This window comes from Eschrichtius robustus, chromosome 4 (assembly GCF_028021215.1).
Source record: "Eschrichtius robustus isolate mEscRob2 chromosome 4, mEscRob2.pri, whole genome shotgun sequence".
Classification (NCBI taxonomy): Eukaryota; Metazoa; Chordata; class Mammalia; order Artiodactyla; family Eschrichtiidae; genus Eschrichtius; species Eschrichtius robustus.
In genome coordinates this window covers 33,009,552-33,032,729 of record NC_090827.1, presented here as the reverse complement: position 1 = coordinate 33,032,729, position 23,178 = coordinate 33,009,552, and the positions used below count along the sequence as shown (strand labels likewise).

The 23,178-nt window shown below is 43.0% G+C and overlaps 1 protein-coding gene across 1 annotated transcript in view; it reads left to right on the top strand.

Moving 5' to 3' along the window:
* The first annotated feature begins 4,557 nt into the window (after positions 1-4,557).
* The window catches only part of RNF150 (ring finger protein 150), a 244,582-nt gene continuing 225,961 nt past the window's right edge, over positions 4,558-23,178 (top strand). The window contains exon 1 of the mRNA XM_068542539.1: positions 4,558-5,078. Coding sequence (XP_068398640.1) covers positions 4,583-5,078 — 496 coding nt within the window. The 5' untranslated portion in view covers positions 4,558-4,582. The remainder of the gene's footprint in view (positions 5,079-23,178) is intronic.

Below are 23,178 nucleotides of genomic sequence, written 5' to 3'. Positions count from 1 at the left end.
CTTCTTTCAGGATTCTGTTCACAATTCACCTCATCAGAGCAGTTGATCCCAATGTAAAATAGCACCTTATATAAAATAGGTCACCCTCCCTCACTCTGCTGCCTTTTTCTTCATAGAACTGTTATTGCCTGGCATAATCTACAATTTAAAATTTGTCTGTTTCTCCCGCCCCAAAATGTAGATTCTATGAAATTTATCTGTTTGAGTCCCTACTGGATATTCAACTCAGTGGTTCAAGTAGCACTACTGGAAGAAAGGAGCATTGTGCTAGAGGAGAATCACCAGCACAAGGCTGGAAACACATTAAGACCCATGCCCCAAATGGACTTTTTAGTTTATCATGAATTGGACTTCAGCTTCTCTGAAATAGTGGCTAGTGGAAATCAAGATCACAGAGATTACCATTATTCTTTTCTGAACCATTTAAGAGCAAGATGCAGACAGAATGCTTCATCCTACTAAATAATTCAGCATACATATTCCCCACATAAGGACATTCTGCTACATAGCTACAATATAAACATTCGAATCAGGTAATCAGCGTTTATAGGATAGTACCATCCAATCCACAGACCGCATTCAATTTTGCCAACTGTTTGTTTTTCCTATCTGGTCCAGGAGCCAATCCAGACTTGTTCGTTGCATTTAGTTGTCATGCCTCTTAAGTCTCCTTCAATTTGGATCAATTGGTTTTTCTATCTTTCTCTGTCTCTCATGAGCTTAAAAGCTTTAAAGAATACAAGCCTGTCATTTTTTCAGAGGCTTCTCACCCTGGGTCCATCCAATGTCTCTCCATGTTCAGACTCAGGCTGTGCATTCTGAGCAGGACGCAACAGAAAAGAGGCTGTGCTCTACTCAGCACATCACATCAGGAGGCACATGATGTGACTCGTTCCCTTCCTGATGACGCTCATCTTGATCACCTGGTCAATTTGGTGTCTTCCAGGTTCTTTCCAATAAATTCCCCCCTTGATCAATAAGTATTTTTCAGAAGATGCTTTAAGACTAAGCTGACATCCTGCTTCATATCAAACACCCACCCACCAGCCTTGGCATCCACTGAGGACTCCTGCCAAGAATCAACCAACATTGCCAAATGGTGACTTACTATTTCCATCAATCTTATTAGTTGGCATTATTCCATAAGGAATAGCTCTCCCTTTTTTTCCATTTATTTATTTATTCCATCATTATTTATCTATTCATTTATATTAGCATGGATTCATGGATTCCTTTCTTATCCAATAGGTTGTAATCAGTTACTATCACAATTTATTTTGATATTCAAATTGTCCCAGATTTGGCCAGTGGGAGCTCCTTCCTGCTGGCTCACGTGTCCTTTTAGCATGTTCCCATCATGCTTTGAGCACTTCCTATAAAAGTTTCCAAGTTTACTTTGAAATTTCCCAGCCCAAGTACTAGAATCAGCCCTGGTTCCATTTAACGGAGGATGGTACTTAGAAACCAAGATCTTCTGGCCACTTGATGTGTCCATTGCTCTGGCCTCTGAATGAAAATAGCTATGGTGTATAGGTGTATATATATATATATATATATATATATATAATGATTTCATACTCATTTTGAATCCAATCCAACACCTCAGGGTCCTTTATGAAGCTGAACAGGATCCTGTAGAGCCCTCCTGGGTACAAATCCTTTCCGTGTCCCCCCGTTTTTTGTTTAGTAAATAGGCTTCATTCAGCCTCCTCGACCTTCCCTGAGTTCCAAAGAGCAGATTCAAATAGTTGCTTATCAGGGAAGGAGAAAGAAACAAAGAAGGAGCAGTCAAGAAACAACAGTGCAGCAATGGGACAGGGTCCTGGTTCCTCCTCAAGGAATGCATATAACAATATCTTTTTCTTCTGCAGGAACTAAGGCCCCTACCCAGGTGGAGGATGGCAACTTCAGGCTGAGCACAATATTGCTGGAACTCCGCTCGCCAGCTCTGTTACCTCACCACCAACCAATCAGAAAAAAGTCTGCACACAGGGGAAGATAATGAAGACTCTGACCCCTTCCCTAAATGATTCTCCCTTTAAAACATGGTCAAGCAGAATCTTTGGAATTGGTTTTTGGACACGAGTCTGCCTTCTCCCCAGGTTGCTGGCCTCCTGAATAAAGCAACCTTTCCTTTCCAACCAACACCTGTCTCTCAGGTATTGGCTTTTGAGTGGCGAGCGGCAGAACCTGAGTTCGGTGACATTTATAGCTTTCTTTCCTTCCATATTCGTAAATTCCTTCTCCCCCACTAAGAAACTTGGCTCCCATTATACTTAATATTTTACTTATTTGCCCAATGTCCCTGTAGTTAATCAGTCCCTCAGCCAGGATGCTACCTCCTTGATCCTGCCATCTCCTCAGCCTCTAACTTTTCCTCTAAGGGAAAAAAACGACAGGGGTAGCTGTGCATTCTTAATGACACAGATTCACTAAGTTTTGTGGCTGGAGAAAAACTGCTAAGAGACAGAGAGATATGGGGAACCACTTTGGTTTGTGAGACATCTGTACAAAACCTCGCTGGGGGTTTTTAGGCAAAGGACTCAGATCTCTGGTGGTTCAGGAACCAGCAGCCAGGCATTCTTCACTTTTGCCTTTTTGGCATTAGGCACTATAAAAAGCACTGTCCCAATTGCCTAGAAGCCTATTTTCTAAAATGAATAAGTTAGGGAAATACACAAACACAGCACATCCAATACCATAGAGACAAATGCTTCTAAGTAGTTCTTTTTGTGCCTGCTTCTAATTTGGGTATAGCTGGGATTCTTTGCTCTCCCCTAACAGCCACCAGCTGTTCGTACTGCTTCTGGAAAAACAACAGTTGTACTGGTGGACAGCCATTAACAGATTTCTGTAAACATGCCAACTAAGGTCCTGGGGAAAAGGTGGACTTTTGTTTTCATCATGAATGGGTCCTGAGTTCTCTGAAAGATTGCCAGTTGGGAAGTACAAGGTGGGTGATTAAGGACCATCACGCAAATTGCTTTCGAGACGTGACAAGTATCTCAAGCCAAAGAAACTGTTGGTGCGAAAAGATAACCGCTCAAACGTTTAACTGGTAAGGAACTGTGCTGTGTCAAAGTTTTAAGAACACGACTCTAGAGGGGCTGTACTCTCCACTAACTAGTTGTAAGCTCTATGCACAACTGGAGAATATCCTATAAACAATAATAAGCCAAACAAACCTGCCTTGCCTATTCATGCTCTAAGTCCTCTGTTACCAGTCACGACAACCAGAATAAACACAGTGAAGAAATAGCTCACCCAATTTCTTTTCTTATAGAGTTGGAAAACACTCATTCTATAGGAGAACAAATGTCACATGTTTGCTGCCAGAGGGTAAGAAAGAAGCCCATTTCTATACTTACTCTAATATAGTGCAGCATCAGCATGACCTGGGAACTTCTTAGAAAAGCATATTCTGGAACCCACCTCACATGTACTGAATGAGAAACTCTGCAGCAGGGCCCATCAGTCTGAGTTTTAACACACACACACACACACACACACACACACACACCGGTGACGGTGACGGTGATGTACATTTAAATTTGATAGTCACTGCCCTAGATATTCGAGGCGTGGTGTTCGAAGGACCCAGCTACCAACTAACCTTACCAGTTGGCCCTAGGATGGGTAATTAGGGAAAGTTGTTTATGAGAGATACACACATTTCTCTACATTTGAGACTCAGGAAGTTGTTCCTCTCTTCATAGGTCAAGAGGTCGCTTCCCCTTTTGCCTCCACCTGGACCAAGTCGCAGAGTAGGTTGAATTTGAGATCCGGCAGGGGTCGCTGCTGCCCATAGAGAGACCGAGGCGAGCGTGGCAAGAGAAGCCTAGAATCTTTGACATCACATTAAGCTCCTCCTTGCACGCACACATTAGACACACACACAAACACATACAGACACACACACACACACACACACACACACACAAGGACCGCGTACTCTTCTCTGCCGGCTCTCTCCCGCTACTCCCGAGCCGGTCCCTCCCGCGGCAAGTGTGCGCCGGGCGCAGCCAGAGAGGAGCCGAGGGCCCGCAGCCCGAGGGACCTGGCGCACAGCAGGGGCGGCCGCCGCGCCCCCAGCCGGACCCGCACGCCCCAGCGCTCGGCGACGGCAGCCGGGACTCCTCGCCGGCACCCCGGGCTCGAAGCAGCTGCGCCCGCCCCCGTCGGGGCTGCAGGGCGCCGGGCCGCCACCCCGCACGCTCCCGGGCCCCCTGCCACCCCTATGAGAGAAGGAGAAGCCGGGCGAAGGAGCAGGACGCTCGGCAGCCGGACTCCGCCGCAAGCCCGGAGCGCCCCCTCCGCCCGCGCCCCGCCGACGCCCGCGAAGCAAGATGCAACCGCCGCGCTCCGGCTGAAAAGGGAAGGGGCTGGCGCCACCCGCTCGCTCGGAAGCCGGTCCCCGCGGCGGCTGCGCGTCCCGGCCGCGGCCCCTCGGGCCCGGGAGTGAGCGGGAGCAGAAGGAGGAGGAGAAGGACCAGCGGCCGGCCCGGCCTTGGCCGGGGCTGGGGAGGAGGAACGGCGCGGGGGGAGCGCGCGGGGGGCGGGGAGGGGGCCGCGGCGGATAAAGATGGCAATGTCTCTCATCCAAGCGTGCCGCAGCCTGGCTCTCTCAACATGGCTGCTTTCCTTTTGTTTCGTGCATCTGCTCTGCCTGGACTTCACCGTGGCCGAGAAGGAAGAATGGTACACCGCCTTCGTGAACATCACCTACGCCGAGCCCGCGCCGGACCCCGGGGCCGGGGCGGCGGGCGGCGGCGGCGGCGGCACCACCGCCGAGCTGCACACCGAGAAGACCGAGTGCGGGCGCTACGGGGAGCACTCGCCCAAGCAGGACGCCCGCGGGGAGGTGGTCATGGCCAGCTCGGCCCACGACCGCCTGGCCTGCGACCCTAACACCAAGTTCGCCGCCCCGGCCCACGGCAAGAACTGGATAGCCCTCATCCCCAAGGGCAACTGCACGTACAGGGATAAGATCCGGAACGCGTTCCTGCAGAACGCCTCCGCCGTGGTCATCTTCAACGTGGGCTCCAACACCAACGAGACCATCACCATGTCCCACGCAGGTAAGCGGCCCCGGCGGGCGCGGGGCGGGGGAGGGGAGCCAGAGGAGGATGCAGGCGCCGAGAAGGATCCAGCGCCTGCCTCCTAGCTCCTTCCTGCGAAGTCCGTGCTTTGCGAAAGACGCGTCTCTGTTCCTCGGACCTACTAAGTTTTGCTCTGCGTCACTTCGTGGGGTTTACAAAGAAGAGAGGACTAACAGCATTGGGGGCACCAGAGAATGCGTTCCAATTAGCATCGCGGCACTCGGACGAAGGTTGGCCGAGGGGGGCTAACTTTTCCGAGGAGGATCTGGTAGGTGGGGTGTGGGGGGCAGGGTTCGGAGGTTGTTCTCGGCTAGTGAGCGGCCCCGCACCTGTTTGGAACCGGGAGATCTGATAACTCAGCTCTGCACTTGGGTGTGTGCATCAGGTATACTCCTGAGGCCGGCGTTTGTGTATCAGGAGGCGGGTAGGGTTACTGGTGCTGGCGCTCGTCACCGCCGACTTGCTCAAGTCGGGTTTCAGCTCTTCGTGGGAGATTGAGTACCGCTCCCCCGCCCCCGCCCCGCGCCGCCCGCTGGGTTGACGCGAGTCATAAATAATACCGAAAATCCTGTGCTCTGCCAAGCTGTCATCCCGAGGAGCTGACAGGCGGGCACGATGGTAAAGAGTAACAATCCTCAAAAAGCCACCAAGAGCATGGTGGCCGTAAAGTTATGCCTGCTTTTGCAGTGTTGCATTATGCTTTGCCCGCTTGGGAGGTTAAATATGCTGAAGGTTTTCTTTATGGCGAGAAGGAGATTTCAGGGTAGAAAGAATAAACTTTTCGTAATGATCGCAGGGTGCTGGGACGAGAAGTCCGTGACTGTCCTAAAACTCGCTCTTTCCCCGTATGCCTGACGTAACAGTGCTTCCGTGGTAGGAATAACAAAGTCCTCTCCAGGCTTGTCAGCAAAAGCAGCTCGTTTTAGCAGCCTTGCCTCCTTGAGTCCAGGGTTACTTCTTGTTTCTGTGCGTCCGGAGAACCTTGCTCTCCTTCCCCAGAGGGGTTGCTGGGTTTGAGGCTGTGGCATCCGGCAGGAGAAGAAGGGAGTGGAAGTGACAGATGCATTTTCTGACTGGAGTCACCGAATCAAAACATTACCAAAATCTGGCTTTTAAAGAAAATAAACAGTTAATGCTACTGAAATGGAGTACCGAGCTTTGGCCACATGGGGGGTGGTGCATTCTCTGGGGACAAGTTTTCATTCCCAGAGCTCATGTCACCTATTAGGGAAATGTGCAGTGGGTTTGCCTTTGGTAGTCAACACCAGCTGTTTCAGACAAGGAACTTGTCAACCCTAATGCAAACAGGTGGAGTGGGGACAGGTCAGTGCTTCTAACACAGGGGCCAAAGATAATGCAGTGCACTAATTCATGAAGAGGAGGAAGGGACAGTTAACTTCTTGGAAAAGTTAGGATAGAGCACTGAGGAACATTTGGTATACTTTCTTGAGCTCAACAGTTTTGTAAGTGAAAAGACTGTGCTCTGACCTTGAGTCATAAGAGCACTACTTAAACTTTATGACAGTCAAGGATTTGAAGAACTATGGAAAGAGCTTTTTAAGTCATGTAAAGTACCTTTAAAAGCGTATTTAATATATAAACCTCGGTGGGGGGAGTGTGAAGGAGCGTTTTTGTTGTTGTTGTTCTTTCAACTCCCAGAAGATTGTTAGCTGACTTTGCAGGATCCTTTAAATGTTTCTTTTTGCATATGCATGAAATCGAACTCTGCAGCTTCCAGCACAAAGTTAAGAGGCATCATTTGTTCCTGTCTAAAAAGAACTGCCAACACATTGGGTCAATTAATGGCTCGCCTGTTTTTAAAGGAAGCCATAAGCTGATTTGCCACACAAATAATGCTTGATTAAGATGTAGTGAGAATAAATAAAGGGCTTGGTAATAGTTTGAAAGTCAGACTAAAACAATGTCAAGGAAATTCTCTACTATCTAACTGTTCTGTTTCCAAAAATGTGTTAACGTTGTATCTGCTAATAGCCATGAGGCTTCCATATTATCATTTGATGTATTGCCACATTAGGAGACTGGATTCACTTTAGTCAGAGATTGCATTGATTTCTGCTAAAGTCTCATTATAAGGAGATCCATGACAGTGTGGCTTGGCGAACCTTTCACTTTTAACTTTTTCTACCTGAATGTGAACCCGTGCCAGCACTGGTCTGGCTATCGGTATGTTACACTTAGCTCTAGAATGTGAAGGCTTTACTTTTTCTAGTTGAATTTAGAATTCTGACTCAAATTTATCTTAGGAAATGGTGTACATTTTAGATGCTAATCAAATATTCTTATTTTGTGAACATGGGATGCAGTATACCAGAGGATCCTTACACTTGTGAACTTTTTACTTCAGTCTCCAAAAAGTGAACATCAGCCTTTGCATTTTTTAAAAATCTCACCTCTCCTCTAGATCCTTTGTTTTCAGCACTGATAGCTTTCAGGTGAGGAGAAAGTCTGAATTTAGTGTTATGCAACCCACTGGGTAATATCTATGCCTTTGCGGTGATGTGACCCCAACACACCCACTATCTTGAAATTCAGTTAAATAGAAATCATTTCCCCTTCCCCTTTCCATAGAGCCTTTCTTACTGATTTTTCCTTTCCCGCTTATGATTTTGGGTTTGTGACACTTCTGCAATTATGGTTTCTCTTTCACAAAGACACAGGTTATCCTGGGATAGACTAGTAGCTTTAGTTTGTAACCAGTTCTTTTAAATCTCTTTAAAAATATGACCACATTGAGAGAGAGTTCACATAGCATACAGTTCACTCATTTAAAGTATAGTTTAATGGCTTTTCCTCTGCCAACAGAGTTGAGGACCCTCACCACTGATTCCAGTAAGAAACCCTGTGTCCATTAATAGTTACTCTTCATTACTCTCCAATATACCAGCCCTAGTTAACCACTAATCTCCTTTCTGTCTCTGTTTGCCTATTCTGGACATTTCATATGGATGGAATCAAGTAATATGTGTTCTTCTGTGACTGGCCTCTTTCACCAGCATAATGTTTTCAAGGTCTGTCAGTGCTGTAGCATGTCTCAGTACTACATTCCTTTTTGTTACCAAGTAATATTTCCTTCTATGTATATACCACATTTTCAAAATTTATCAATTAATGGACACTTAGGTTCTTTCCACTTTTTGGTTATTATGCATAATGCTGCTGTGAACATTCAGGTACAAGTTTGTGTGGACATTTCTTTTGGGTACACAGCCAGGTGTGAAATTTCTGGGTCATATGGCAACTGTATGGCTTAACCTTTTGAGGAACTGCGTGATTGATTTCCAAAGAAACGCACCATTTCACAGTTCCACCGGCAGTGTAGGAGCGTTCCAATTTCTCCACATCCTCATCAACACTTGTTGTTATCTATCTTTGATTTGGGCCTTCCCAGTGGTTGTGAAGCGGTGTCTTCATTGCCGTTTTTGTTTGCGTTTCCCTGGTGACTAACAGTTACTTTTTTAACATAATCTTAATTCTTCCTCTGCTTTTCCTTTTTCTCCTTTTTCCCTTGCTCGCCGTTATTTGTTTTTTCAGCTCAAACAGGTTTTGTCTTAAAGAAGAAAGGAGATTAATAGAGAAAAGAGATCTACCTCTTCCAATTATGAAGGAAAAATAAAGCCCATGGACCAGAGACTTTATATGTCCCCTCTAAAAGGACGTGAGGAACTGCATCTTTCGTGCTTTAGAGAGCTTCTTCCCAGGTTGGCTTTGTGAAAGAGCAACAGGAGGGCTTGAGTAAAAAGCTATGTAGAAATCCAGCCTCCACCTGAGAGCCCCAGAAGTACACTTCCAGGTACGGGTAAAAGCAGTGAGATCCAAACGATCTCCTTGGAGCTGGTCAGATGCCTGTGAACCGTGAAGTATACTCTGAGGGAAGTGATATCAGCCATTTCTAGAGGCACTTTTGGGAAGTGGTAAGTTAGGAGTTAAGCCTCTCGCCAGCCCCTTGAGTTAGTCCTGTTTCTGCTACTTCCTCACTGTGGATCTTTGAGCAAGTTAGCCTCTCAGGACCTCAGTTTCCTCTTTTGTGAAATGGGGGAGCCTCAGTTGGTTGGTATGAGAATTAAATGAGTTCACACATGTACGGTGCTTGCGTCTGTAGCTGGCACCTGGCCGTCAGTACACGCTAATCCTTACAGGCATTGTGCACAGTGGCACCCAGGAGCTACTGCCTGGATCACCAGACCCTGGGCGCTCACTGAGGCTCTGGCAGCCTTAGGAAAGAGCTCTGTATTAACCCTCTCCTGCTTTGGACACCAGAGCCATCATGCCAATTTCTCTTCGTGGTGTCTGTGATTCGAGACAGGGTGTCCCAGCTCCCTCTGATGGCTGGTGAATATTTTGAGGATTCTCCTGTGGCATTTGTGCTTTCTCTTGGGTTAAATTGAAATCTCATCAGAGCAATATGAGATGTATCTATATATGGTTTACATATATTTATATGATAAACACGGTAGATCTGTAAGTATGTGGAGTTGGTTAAGTGTCTGAGTTGTGATGTTAAAGAAATGATGCATTTTCTTTTTTTCCTTTTTTGAAGAGTGTGATTGCTGGCTTTTCGTCTCTCACTAGTACATAGTTAAAGGGAAAGGAGGAAACTAAACATCTAGGAAGAACTTTTGAGAGACTGGATTCCTAATAGTAACTTAGAGATGGAGTGAGGGAGGAGATGTTTGCAGTAACTATTCAGAAAATAAGCTCAGCCCTTGGCGAGGAGGAACCCAAGATGGAGTATATCTCATGTATTCTAGGACCTTCTCCAATGTTGGAGGAGAAAACATAGGAGATGTACTGAGGCTCTTTCCTGTGTAAGTGGGTGCTAAGATTTTAATTCATGGGTTCATGCTACATTTACTTTAATTGATGAAGTCCACCTTTGCCTTAACCTCTGTAAAGGAACTAGCTGCTAGAATTTTTTTTTTTCAGGACTCATATTTTTTAGAGTATTTGTGTGCAGTTTTGTTTTACATTTTCCGTTAAGTAATATATTTACCTCTCTTCAGCATATGGCTGCCCTCTGCCTGTGTGGTGCTTACTCTGTGTCAGGCATGTTGTAAGCACTTTGTGTATTAGGTCATTTAATTCTCACAATAACACTGAGCGGTAGGTACTGTTATTGGCGCTGTCCAGGAAACTGAGGCTTAGACAGGGGAAGTGACTTGGTCATGCCGGTAGTAAGTGATGGAGCCAGGCTTGCAAACCTGAGCAATGTCTCCTGAGTCTCTGCTTGTAGCCGCTGCTTCATGTACTTTCTCAACTTGAGAGGATACTATACAGACTAGCTGTGGACAGTGGTGACTTCATAATGGAGACAGGAAGTGATCTAAAGCTGATGCCCATTTCAGAATACTCTAGCACATCTATCAACCAAATGCACTTTGGTTGAAGGGCTTTTTTCTTCCTTCATAACTGGAAGTGGCAGAGCGCTCTTCTCTATTAATCTCCTTTCTTCTTTAAGACAAAACATGTTTAAAGCTGAAAAAACAAGCCTTGCAGACTGCATTTTTGCGACAGGAGAGATGGGACCTTATGTTTGGGGCTGCTCTCCTCCAGACTGACCTCTGATTAACCATTTGGCTTTGGTCCATCCCTTTCTATTCTGGACCTCAGTTTCTTACTTATAAAATGAAAGGTCTGAATTAGTTGAGCTCTAAGAGCTGCTTGAACTCCACAATTTATTCCTTATATATTCAAAACCCAGAATATTTTTACTGAAATTCAAATTTCTGATGAGAAAATCTGACGACAGGGGCCCATGTCCCTGCAGAGCAGTGGCTGGCGGTTTAGGTGAACAGCGTGCCCATTACCTGGCCCAAAGCCCCTTCACTACTTATGGCCTGGCTCTCGGCCAGCTCTGCTCCTATGTGCCCCTGGCCTCAACCCTGAGGCTTGTGTATTTGGAACCTCAGCTTTACGGAGTCAAACTAGGGTTAGTGAGGAGAAGTTATAGAAAGCAGACTTGCTTTAGTAAAGGGAGAAAAACTCATAAAGTTAGAACTGTTGAGAGATGGAAGAGGTTTTCTTGGGAGGTGAAGCTTTCTCTTGCATTCAGATGGAAACCGATCACAGGATTTATGCCCAGAATTCTGATGGGTGATGACGGAAGGGTCTTCCCAAGCCTGAGAGCTTGTGATTTTCTATCGTTTAGATATTTAAGAAACACTTCTTAACAACAGCCTCGGTTTCCATTCCATTTCCCTCTTAAGATACATATAGAAAACTTATTTATGCTTGGTCTTAATCTCCCAGGCCTAAACAATCTCACCCGCCTCACTTAGTATTTGTTTATTTATTTGGTGCTAAACTGTACCTCTTCACCTGGCTCTCTACTGGCAGGCAGATATCTAATAGCCAAGAACTCCAGACTCTTGTCATTAAAAGCCATAATTCAACATCAGTGTTAAATAACGTTATTGGCAATGTAAGTCCGTATGGTCTGGGGACTTCCCTGGTGGCGCAGTGGTTAAGAATCCGCCTGCCAATGCAGGGGACACGGGTTCAAGCCCTGGTCCAGGAAGATCCCACATGCCGCAGAGCAACAAAGCCCGTGCACCACAACTACTGAGCCTGCGCTCTAGAGCCCGCGAGCCACAACTACTGAAGTCCGTGTGCCTAGAGCCCGTGCTCTGCAACAAGAGAAGCCACCACAATGAGAAGCCCGCGCACCACAACAAAGAGTAGCCCCCACTCGCTGCAACTAGAGAAAGCCCGCGCACAGCAATGAAGATCTAATGCAGCCAAAAAAAAAAAAAACAAGATACTGTATGGTTTGTTTCCTCATTTCAGATCATAGAAATACATGTCTGGGGATTTGGAAGGAATCCTACCTTTATCTTCTAATCTTTAGTAAGAATCCCATCCTCATCTCTCTTGATGCCTCTGTTCTTAAAAATCCCCTAGCTTCTCAAAAAGGAAGGAATTTTATGACCATGAAATCAGGAAAGATTCAAAAAGAACACAGGACTCTATAACTTATTCTTTTAGTTTTTTAGAAAGGACTGATTATGTTTCCAATGCAATATTAATTTATTTAGAAACCAGTCTCAACTTTTTAAAAGAAGACCTTGACCATTATTGTTGCATTTTTGGACATGAAACTTGGTATATAAAGAACTTAATATTTTATTAGCTCCTGAAAGTCTTCAGTTTATCCCCAGAAGAGATACTTCATTTTGTATATACTCAAAGGAGGACCTTCACTTATTACTGAGTGACTGAAGTGATGCTGAAATTCTGTGTATTTGATCATGTGAATTGAGAGATGCTTAATTTGAGTTAACCTGAATAGGATTTGACTTTCGTTTTATCTCAGCTCTGAAGGATTTTGTGGTAATATAAAACCCAGAGAAATAAGGCTGCCTTGTGCTGTGTGATTGTTCGTCTACAAAGCTGCAATTATGGTGGTTCTATTAAATTGAAACCTTGTCTATAGGTATACTATAATCTTTTATTTTAAACTTTGAGGGGTTAATCACTTGGCAGTTTAACTTGTGATGGGATAGATGTGCTTTATAGATTGAAGTAAAAATATTAATGACTAGTATTAGATCTAGTTCTTTTATTTTTCTCTATGAGAGGAAAATTTTCTTTTACTGCTTCAAAAGCATTGGTTATAAATTGGTTTCTACAAGTATCATGCTTTTTTAAAAATCTCGTCTATTCCATGAAATAGCAGTATTTAGAAAATCTGTTTTGGTAGAAATAAGCATCATTTGTCATAAAATTAAAGCTTATGTATCAGATTGTTAGGCTTTTCCATATTCATTGTATGGACATATATTTCATGATATAGATTTGAAAAAAGAAAGTATTTTTGCATTAAATATATGGCTTATTCATGTTCTTTCCAGCCAAAGATATATAAAGAGCTCATATATTAGGCAAGATCCAGGAAATGTCTTCTTTCTTAACCCGTTCAGCCTCTTATCTCCCCATCATAAATGTTTTTTTACACACACAGTCCATGTAAGCACTATTGAAAAGGCAAACATTTGAGGTTTTTCAGAGGTATTGTCAGTGAACCTATACAAATGCCTTTTTTTACCCATAAGTATTTATTTTCCCTGGTCCCCATTTTCTACAGAAGATGTTCACCTGGCCATTCTGTAACCATGAACTGACTACACCTACACGTAGTTCCAAATGACCCAAAGAATAGCGGAAGAGAAAAGATGTTTTCCCCTTTACTTATCAAGGTGTTTTCTCCTTTATTTACCAAGGTGCCTGGAATGTTCTTTCTCCCAGATACGAAGGACTGTGCCTCTCTAAGGTCACTTCTCCGTGACCTCATCACTCAGGCACTCCTAGTTACTCTATTTGGATAGCAGCATGCCTCCCCCTTCCCATCCCCAGCACACCCTGCCCCTCTCCCTGCTTCATTTTACTTATCCTTAGCATGTGTCCTCCCACCAGAATGTAAGGGCTACAAGAAGCAAGGCTTTTAGACAGTTTTTGTTCATGGTAAAGTTCCCAAAGACTAGAGTGGTCCCTGGTGGAAATGGAAAGCGCTCAGTAAATCTTAAGATCTGTTAAATAAGACTGGAAAGATGGACTACGTTAACATGTTAGTCTCTAATTTCATGACAAAAATATTTTATGACACTAAAATTTTTTTTCTTAGCTTTTGACTTATATAAATGAGGTCAGGGAGATTCTAATTTGAGTCTCCTGTTAAAATAATTGAGTCATTGTGTAGAATATGACATGAAGTGGGAGCCTGGTTCATGCCCTTCAACTCAGGAGAAAAAAGACATACCAGTAACAAGCAGAAGTTACAGGGTATCCAAAAATTTTGTAACCAAATACAATTCTGTGCATATGTTTATTGTCCTGTAGCTTTAATACATATGTGTATATGTGAGCATATATTTTTAAATGAAAGACATATGCCTTATAGAAAATTTTGAAAATATGGGACATTTAAAAAGGGAGGAAGGTAACCTCAATAACTCAACCGCTCACCCACTCAACTCTAGTGTTTTTTTCATTCTGTGGTTACATATTTACTTTTACCAAACTGGGAATATATTGCATAGGTTTTTGTAGCTTTTTAAAATTTAAGGGCGCATGTTGAAACTTCCTCGATATTTCTGTGATGTTTTTACTTTCCCCCTACATATACACAACGCTGCTGTAAATGTCTGTATGTGCCTAAAAATCGGTGCATATCCATGATTACTTTCTTAGATCAAGTTCCTGAATATGGCACTAGTAAGTCAAAAGCTATTCATGTGTAGCTATAGAGCAGGGTTTTTTTGTTTTGTTTTGTTTTGTTTTTTAAGCCCATTTAGTGATGTCTTCAGTTATACGCTCACTCCCTAGTATGGCTGTCCTTTGAAGAAGAAAGAATATCTGTCAGCTGACAGTTTTGTTGCAGGGTCCTGGCACAGCTTTCTGCATCACTTTGCTCCAAGCTAGATTAGTTTGGCAGCCGGGGCAGGACACAGAAGGTGGAGAATCAAAAGAGGAAAACAGCCTCAGTGATAGAATCATCAGGATTGCAATTGGTGAAACCCCCGCTGTTCCCTTCCATTCTTCTGTGTCTTGGGGATGTTCAGTGCAAATTGAACAGGGAATTAGGAAACTTGGGTTTCAGTTGTGGTTCTGCTTCAAATTGGCTTTACCGTTGGCAAGTCACTTCCCCCCTCTGGGTCTGTTTCATTTGGTTTTCTTTCCTTTCAAAATGATAAGCAGGAGGCTCCTGGAGGGGAACTTGGTTTAGATCAGTGCTTCTCCATCCTGGTCGCACATGAGGATCATCTGGGGAGTTTAAAAGTTACAGACTCCCAGGTCCCACCTGCAGAGATTCTGATTTGTCTGGTGGTGGGAGGGCACTCTGCAGACGATTCTGATGTGCTGCCGGGACTGACGGCCGCCACACTGGGTGAATCCAGAGTCTTCCTTTGGTTCTTCTATCCCGTGGTTCTTTAGTTATTTAAGAAATAGTACTTTTTCCTTTGACGATATCAAAATCCTACATGAAAAAAAAAGACGTTTAAAATGTGTTAATTGTAACGATTAAAACTGATAGTATGTGCAGTTAAGTATTACCTCAAGACATGAATTACTGACTCACTAATAATCACCAGATTTTGGAGGCCAGCATGAAGACAAACAAATGGCAAACACAGCAAGTGGAGGAAAGCACACAAACTTCTGTAAAACAGTCAAAGAGTACAATAATGAGTCAGAAATGACTAGACATTTTAATTACATTTAATTTGTTGGGTGCAATTTGCACTGATAGGCTAAATGCTCGTTATCGTGATTGTAGGCCTCTGGCAGAAGAGGTAGCAATACCATGGTATTTCTCCCAAGTAGGGAGGACCCCATTTTGCTCATCAAGGTTGTCATTACCCAGTTTGGGGGGCAGTAAAGGGTGGTGGTGAAAAAGGTGATGCTGGTACCCAATTGTCCTGAGTCAATTGCCAGGGAAACATAAAGCAACATGGGGCTCAATATAGAAGTTTGACGTCATTGAGTTGGTAAGAGTGAGATTCCACCATTCTAGAATGTGAGCACAGTGGTAAAGGAGCTGCCAAAACTGGGGTCGTGCTGGGCAGAGAGGGCCCGGGAGCTCAGGAACCATGTGATTAACCTAAGCCTCCACCTGTGAAATGAGCCTCATGGGTCCCTATCAGAGCTGTCATGAGCTCTTACACTACATGATGCAGCAAAGGGGCAGCTCTGAGCATCAAATATATGTCCACTCTAATCATTGTCAGAAGAAACATATTCAGAATCGGACTACATCTTACCAGCTTTATTTATTTATTTATTTTTTAAATAAGTTCATTTATTTATTTATTTTTGGCTGCGTTGGGTCTTCGCCTCTGTGCGCGGGCTCCTCATTGTGGTGGCTTCTCTTGTTGCGGAGCACGGGCTTCAGTAGTTGTGGCACGCGAGCTCAGTTGCTCCGCGGCACGTGGGATCTTCCCGGACCAGGGCTCGAACCCATGTCCCCTGCATTGGCAGGCGAATTCCCAACCACTGCACCACCAGGGAAGCCCTTACCAGCTTTATTATCACCCACTGAGTCCCGGCCATCATCATCTCTGCCCGGACTGCGGCTGTCACCTCCATCCGCTGTCCAGCGCCCATTCCTGCCCCTGCAATCTGTTCCCTGTATAGCAGATAGAACGAACTTAAAAAAAAAAAAAAAATCAAAGGACATCGCTCCTCTGCTTACATCTTCCAGGGGCTTCTCATCATACTTTGGACCGAGTCAGAGTTCTTGCTATAGCCCCCAGGGTGTGACCTGATTTGGCCCCTGCATTCTGTCCACCTCTTTTCCAACCATACTTCCTCTCACCCTCCTACAGACCCTCTTTTCTCCTTGCTGGTCCTCAGATACACCAAACTCGCTGCCACCTCAGGCCCTTTGGAACCCTCTTCCCCCCAACTTTTTGGATAGAATTATTATTCACACAGCAGATGTCTCTTTATGCATCTGAAATATGTGAGAATGACTCCCAAACAAGACTATCTGGTAGACATTTATCTACTTCTCCCTTATTTAACCAACTCATTTTGAAAATTCAGCTTGCTTCTATGCCTCCTGTACCCTGAGGAAAGTATCTTCCAACAAAAGGTAATTATAAAAGCATGAGGTTTTATTACTTTTGTGAACAGGGAGAGTTACCAGGCACCACCCTCAATTTTTGCAGATTTCCCTCAGATACTCCCCTGGCTCACGCCTCCATAGCGCTGCTGACTCTTCTCAGTCGCCCCTTCGTCAGCGTTTTCCCTGGCCACGTTAAAAACGTCATCTGCTACTTACCCTCTCTTCCCTTACCCTCCCTTATTTTTCTTCATGCTATCACTACTTGAAATTGTTATATTACATCTTTCATTAATTTACTTCTTTACTGTCTGTCACCCCTATGAAAATGTAAGCTCCACAAGGGCAAGGTTCTTGTCTTGTCAACAGCTGTATTCTGAGAGCCTGGCAAATATCTATTGAAAGTATGAATGGATTAGTGAATGATAGAACATGAACCCATCCGCAGTTGTCAGGTGCATCACTCACTTGAGGGATGGAGTAATGACTTCATATTCCATACTTTTTATTTGCCTTATGTTGAAGGCAAGATTTAATTCGAGGGATTACAAACTTCATTTCTTCTCCTGTGCACAGCAGAGCGATTCTTGCTGGGCCTGTGCTGAGGGATTCATCTACTTTCTAAGCCAAACTTGACCCTTGATAGTCATTATGTCCTGAGATCTTTTCCTGTTCTCCTACCGGTGTTTCTGAGACCTAGTTGCCTACTCCCCCAAGACCTGCAAGCAAGTGCTTCTCTGTTCTGAGGAGTTTTGCTTTGGAGGTTCTGCAAGGGGACTTTTTACAGATAATAGAATAGAAATGTCCTTTGGAGTCAGCTGTTATCAAACACAGAAAGAAATCTGAAAGAAGTAGCTGGACATACATAGTGCTGCCTGATGTTTTTAAGGAGACGGGCATCTGGTAGACCTGATACTCCAAGGGGACCCAAGTGTTACTTTAGAAGGAACTCTTAGAGGTTGATCGTAAACCTTACCTGTATGGTTTGAGATGAATCTGTCTCTCTAAATAGCAAATGACCAGTGAGATATGCCAAATTGTGACCTTTTGGGCAATGAGAGAACTGTAAGAGAAAGCTCAAGTTTTCTGTGAAGTCAGAATAGGAGGCATTGGTTACAACAGTTGTTTGTTAAAGCAGTTGATGTTTGCTCTGGAATGAATTTAATCTCTTGTATACTTGCATGCCTTTACTTTTTAGCCCTGAAGAAGTACATGCATAGAGAGTTTGAAGCAATTAGGTGATATTATCCTTATCAGTTTGAGCTTATTTCTATGGAAAGTACATCTACTGTATCATTACTTTGTTCTTTCTTCCTTTCCTAAATGCATTTATTATATGAAATGGATTCCACTTCACTGAGATTAATTCCTTACCTGGCTGTCCCTCCTGCTAGACTGTGAGCTTCCTGAGGGAGGGCGCTGTCCGCACCCAGCCCCTTACACTGGGAACTAGCACCAGTGTCTTGAATGATTCTCTGTCTGTGGTCATGTTAGCTAATTGCTCTGCTTAATCATGACCATCTGGATGCTCTTCACTTGGTGGGAGGTACCCGGAGTTTAGACCAAATGTTTCAAGGAACTAATGAGCATCTCTAAGGCTCACCTTGCAAACACTAGACCCGTGCAGGAGAGGTCAGTGTTCCTCTCAAACAGGGCCATGCTCAGAAAAGTCACGCAGTGATGCTTTATTACAATCCAAGGTCTGCAGATTAAAAAGTCATTAGTCTCTTCTATCTTCTTGACCTCTGGGACTATCTTGAAAAGCCGTTCACCTAATTAAAACTCGATCCTTTAAAATTAGAAAGTCTTACTCTCTATGGTAAAACTAAATGAGTCGTAATTTGGCTTACTGCTGTCTGAAGCTAATCAATGTTCTTTTCTATTGAGGTACTATATTAAGTAAATCTTAGTGCCTTACTCATAAAAAGACTTTTGTGTTTCATTAACTTAGAGTGTGAAAAATACATTACATCGTAGGTAAGAAGAGAACAAGCCATTTTCTTTAGTGAAGCTAATTAGAACTCATTTTGAACCGGAACATAACCATGAGCTTTTTTTATTTTTATATTTAAAAATAAATAAAATATATTTATATTTTTATATTTGGTCTTTGAAAAGGTGGCACATAATTACTACAGTACAGTTTGTGTATTCCAGAATAAGTGATATTTTTGGCATTAAAATGAAATTTATGAGTAGGTTAAGATACTGGAACAGCACATGCTGTCACTGGTGTGTTAAAATAATTGCGGTTCATTGACTCATGCAAATATATTCTTCTGTGTTTCCTGTTTGCAGTTTGTCACTTTCACCACCAGAACAATTTAAGTAAGAAAACAGAAAAACAGCTCAAACTTTGGCCCTTGATTGATTTTTGGTAACTGAGATAGGACACATTTTTTAAAGGAGCAGTAATCCCGAAATAGGCCATTACCTTGCCTGGCCTCTTTGGTAACCACCATGTTGCTAAAAAAGATGTGTTTGCCACTTAGGTTGACTGACCGGGGCGGGGGGGGGGGGTGGGGGGGTGGTCACTGTCACCGAGCATTCATCCCACTGTCCTATGCTTCTGGGTGACTCTCAGCCCAGATTCCTCCCATCTTTTTCAGAGGAGTGGGCATTTCTGGTGAAGCAGATGCACTGCCCTTCTGGAGCCAGCAGCCACTTTGAATAAGATTATCTCAACACCAAGTAGCGAGCCATCTATAAGCGTACAGTGTTGGCCATTATTTACACGCTGCCAGCTGAGAAAAACCCAAGGTATGAGAAAAACCTGAGATCATCCAAAACCTAAGTTGTCAAGGTCACAGGGCAGAAGAATTCAAATGCAATGAATGTGACCTGACCCTTTCCACCTGCCAGTGCCTTGGTGTCTAGCAGCTCAGTGATGGACAAAGTCAGACCATGCCTTGGTGTTCATGAGCTTAGGGCCAGACAGTGGTCCTGACACTAGTTCCCTGGGGACCGGGGCCTGTGGAGCTTTGACAAAAGAGCTCCAAGTGAGATGGCTGGACGCTAGCTGGGGAGCCTTCAGCGGCCACTGTGTGAGGGTCACGTGGCTGTTCTAAGTAGCCACTGAACTCGGTGTCTCCCACGCCCTGTCTTCTCCTTCCATAGAAGACCACTGGGGAAAATTCTCTTTTTGAATAAGCCAAGACATCCTTTCTGCAAGTCACCTCTTCTGGTTCCAGACTCATATGTTAAATTCATCACTTTGTTCATTAGAGGAACTCAGCAAATCTTTGCTGGATTGAATAAATATTAGAAAGGGGAGAATCAACACTCGTTCTGAACACACAAGGCTCTGGGCACTGCATTAGGTGTCTTTCGTACTTCACTCCTTTCATACACCCTCTGAGTTGGGAACCTGCCCAGAGTCACAGATGGACAAAAGCAAAGCTGATATTTTAATCCAGATCTGTATCACTTTCAACTGTATTGGGAGGCGTGTAGGATTTCTTTGACTTTCTACTAATTTTTATGTTTCAATGTATTTTTTTGAGAGGGGGGGAAAAAAAGAAACTCCTTTAAAGAAAATCTGTCTGAAAACATTGTTTCCCATAAATATTAGGTAACTTATCGTTTACCATTGTTATTAAATTGTATATTTGCAGCAATGCAATTCTTTCATTGCATGAGAAATATTTCTTATGGACATATAAGGTACAGACTGCTGTGGATTTAATTCACAGGTCAAACCTTGTGCTCTGTGGATATGGTAATGTCTTTGGTTATATGAGAGTCCTTGTCTGAATATTTTGGCTTAAAGATAGTTATAGTTCTCAGACTGACTAATTCCCATTAGTTAAAAATGCTGATGTTCTTAGAGAATTGAGTCAGGTTCCCATCTGCTAATGCTATTGAAGTAAATGGGTCTATGCAAATTTCTACCACTAAATGTCACTTTGAGTTCTATAAATAAATCACTTCCTTTACATTTATCCTACTGTGATTTTTCCTAAATTTGTAATTCCTATGAATATTTGCAAACCAATATAAATCCCATTTACCTGAAAGATATTTTAAGGTCAAAATAAAAGGATAACCTTGTGACTGTCACTATGGGAATTTTTTAAATGTGTGTGTATACATGTACATATAGTATATAGTTTAGAATTTTAAGTGGGCTTGGATGATGCCTGATTCACATAATCCCAGAGCAATTTTGCTTGCTCATTAAATTGCTACCCCCTTGATTTTAAATAAGATTTTCTTTAATTGCGTTTGTGATTCTTCATGCTTGGTAATTCGTCTATTTTTAGTGTGCCCTTTGGTTGCTTATTTTAACATAAATCCTAGTATTTTCACATAAATCCTAGTATTTTCACTTGTACGATTCTTATTAGTAAGTATTCCTTAAAATTTTTTTCTTAACGTACATACACTGTTTTACCATCTGCACAAATCTCCCCAGGCAAGCTGGCCCAGAAGGCCCTTGCAATGTGAACTTATGTCTGCCTGTAGACCAATGGATTTATAATTTTTTCTCTCTGTATTATCAAAATTACCCAGATATTATTTTTTTAATTAACCACAAAACAAAAACAGACTTTTTCTGAAAGATTTTAGAGATCATCAAGTTTAATTATTTTATTTTATTGATTAAAAAGTATGAGTTAGTTATTTTATCAGTGAAAAACACAAAGCACCAAGAGTTTATGGCCTTACTGGAGACCACACGGCAGGTGATAAGTATGGTTGGGAGGAAAGTTATCTGTGAAAGATTGAAGGACCGCTCCCTCTGGATCAGAATTCTCAATCATGGCACCATGGGCATTTTCTGCCCAATAATTCTTTGTTGTCCTGTTGCTATAAATTTATTGAGAATCTTATGAGAATGCATGTGAAGCATATAGTATAGAACCTGGCACATGGTAAATGCTAAAGACATCATTATTAAATATGACTATTAAATACTGATAATACACCAGTACATAATTCAAGAACCCCTGTGTAGCTGACAGTGGAGACACATGGTATTTATTGAAATAGAAAACAATATTAAACTAGAAGAAATTTTTTAAGAAAACAATTAAAAAGCATGCTGGTACCAACAAAGATACGTATGTAAGAATTAACCCAGTTGGAGGAACTATGAAGAAGTCTGTCTACCCCAGTAGTTGTAAGCAAATGTACTTTTCAGGTCTGAAGCAGGCGCCAGCCAAGAGCACTGCAGAGATGGGAGCTATATTTGGAGAGAGTGTTTCACACTGTTCCTCCCTGAATGATAGGCTAAAGAGGGAACTGAAGCAACATCCCCGTGAGAGGAGAGCTTCCAAGATTATCAGAGAGGAGCGAGAGCTGGAGCAAGTTTACACAGCGCGAACCACGCTGATTGTAATACACAGCAGCATTGACGTGCTAGGATTTGTCGAAAGACAACCAGAGGGTCTGAAAGAACAAAACTGGAGAACTCTCTGCCTTTGCCTCGGCCCTGTGTAATGACATTTTAGTGATTCGACAAAAGAAAAAATAGATCTATCTGGCTCCCATTTGAATGGATGAATTAATAGCTAGCTAAAATGGTTTGATTTTTTTTCTAGTTTTCTTGGAAATTCTACTTATATGAGAAGGAGGGTAATATACCATACAGATAAGATCTCCATTTCACGGAGTCCATATGGCGTGGGAGTGTAGTCAGGAAATGATGGACCTCAGGACCACTTGCATGCATGATCGTCACCCAAGCATCATTAAGTACAAAAGGAAACCAGTGTTTGTCAAGAATTCACTGTGGGTCAGGCATTGTACTAGCCTGTCACGTCATTATTTAGATCGGCCGCATGGGTTAGTGGTTAGAGCCAGACTAAAACCAGACCACCCAGACTCACATCCCAGCTCTGCCTCATAATAGCTTTGCTACGTGGGACAAGTTAACCAACCTCCCTGTTTCAGTTTTCTTGTATGTAAAAATGGGAATAATAGGACCTATTTCATGGGGCTCTTGAGAGAATTAATGGGATAATATATGTAAAGTATTTATACATATAATAAGTGCTATAAAAGGCATTTTATAATTAGCATTTTATAATTTTATGATGCTAATAAGAAAGCAAAGTAATACATGGTGCTAGGATTCACACCTATTTTAATCAAAAGCCTATGCTTTTTTTTTTCTGTAATATAGTGAGTGCTTCTACATGCTAATACTTAATGCGATCTGTACAGCATAATGATATTAAATTGAAGTCACCCTTGATTTCTAGGAACACTAAATGCTAAGATATGTAAAGTACCTATTTTTCATTACTTATATTCATCCCCTATTTAGGCATTGGCTATAGAATCTCTTAACCTTTGATATATCTAGGTGAAAGAATAGACATGAAAAGATTATACTCTTGGATTATACTTAATATATTTCTCTGTATTTGAAATACAGAGAAATAGTACTTCCCTCAAGTTGTTTCATTTATTCTCGTAATAGTACTTCATAGATAGAAAAGATACTATTATCTCAGCCTACAGACGAAGCTCAAAGTTTGAGTCCTAGCCAAGGTA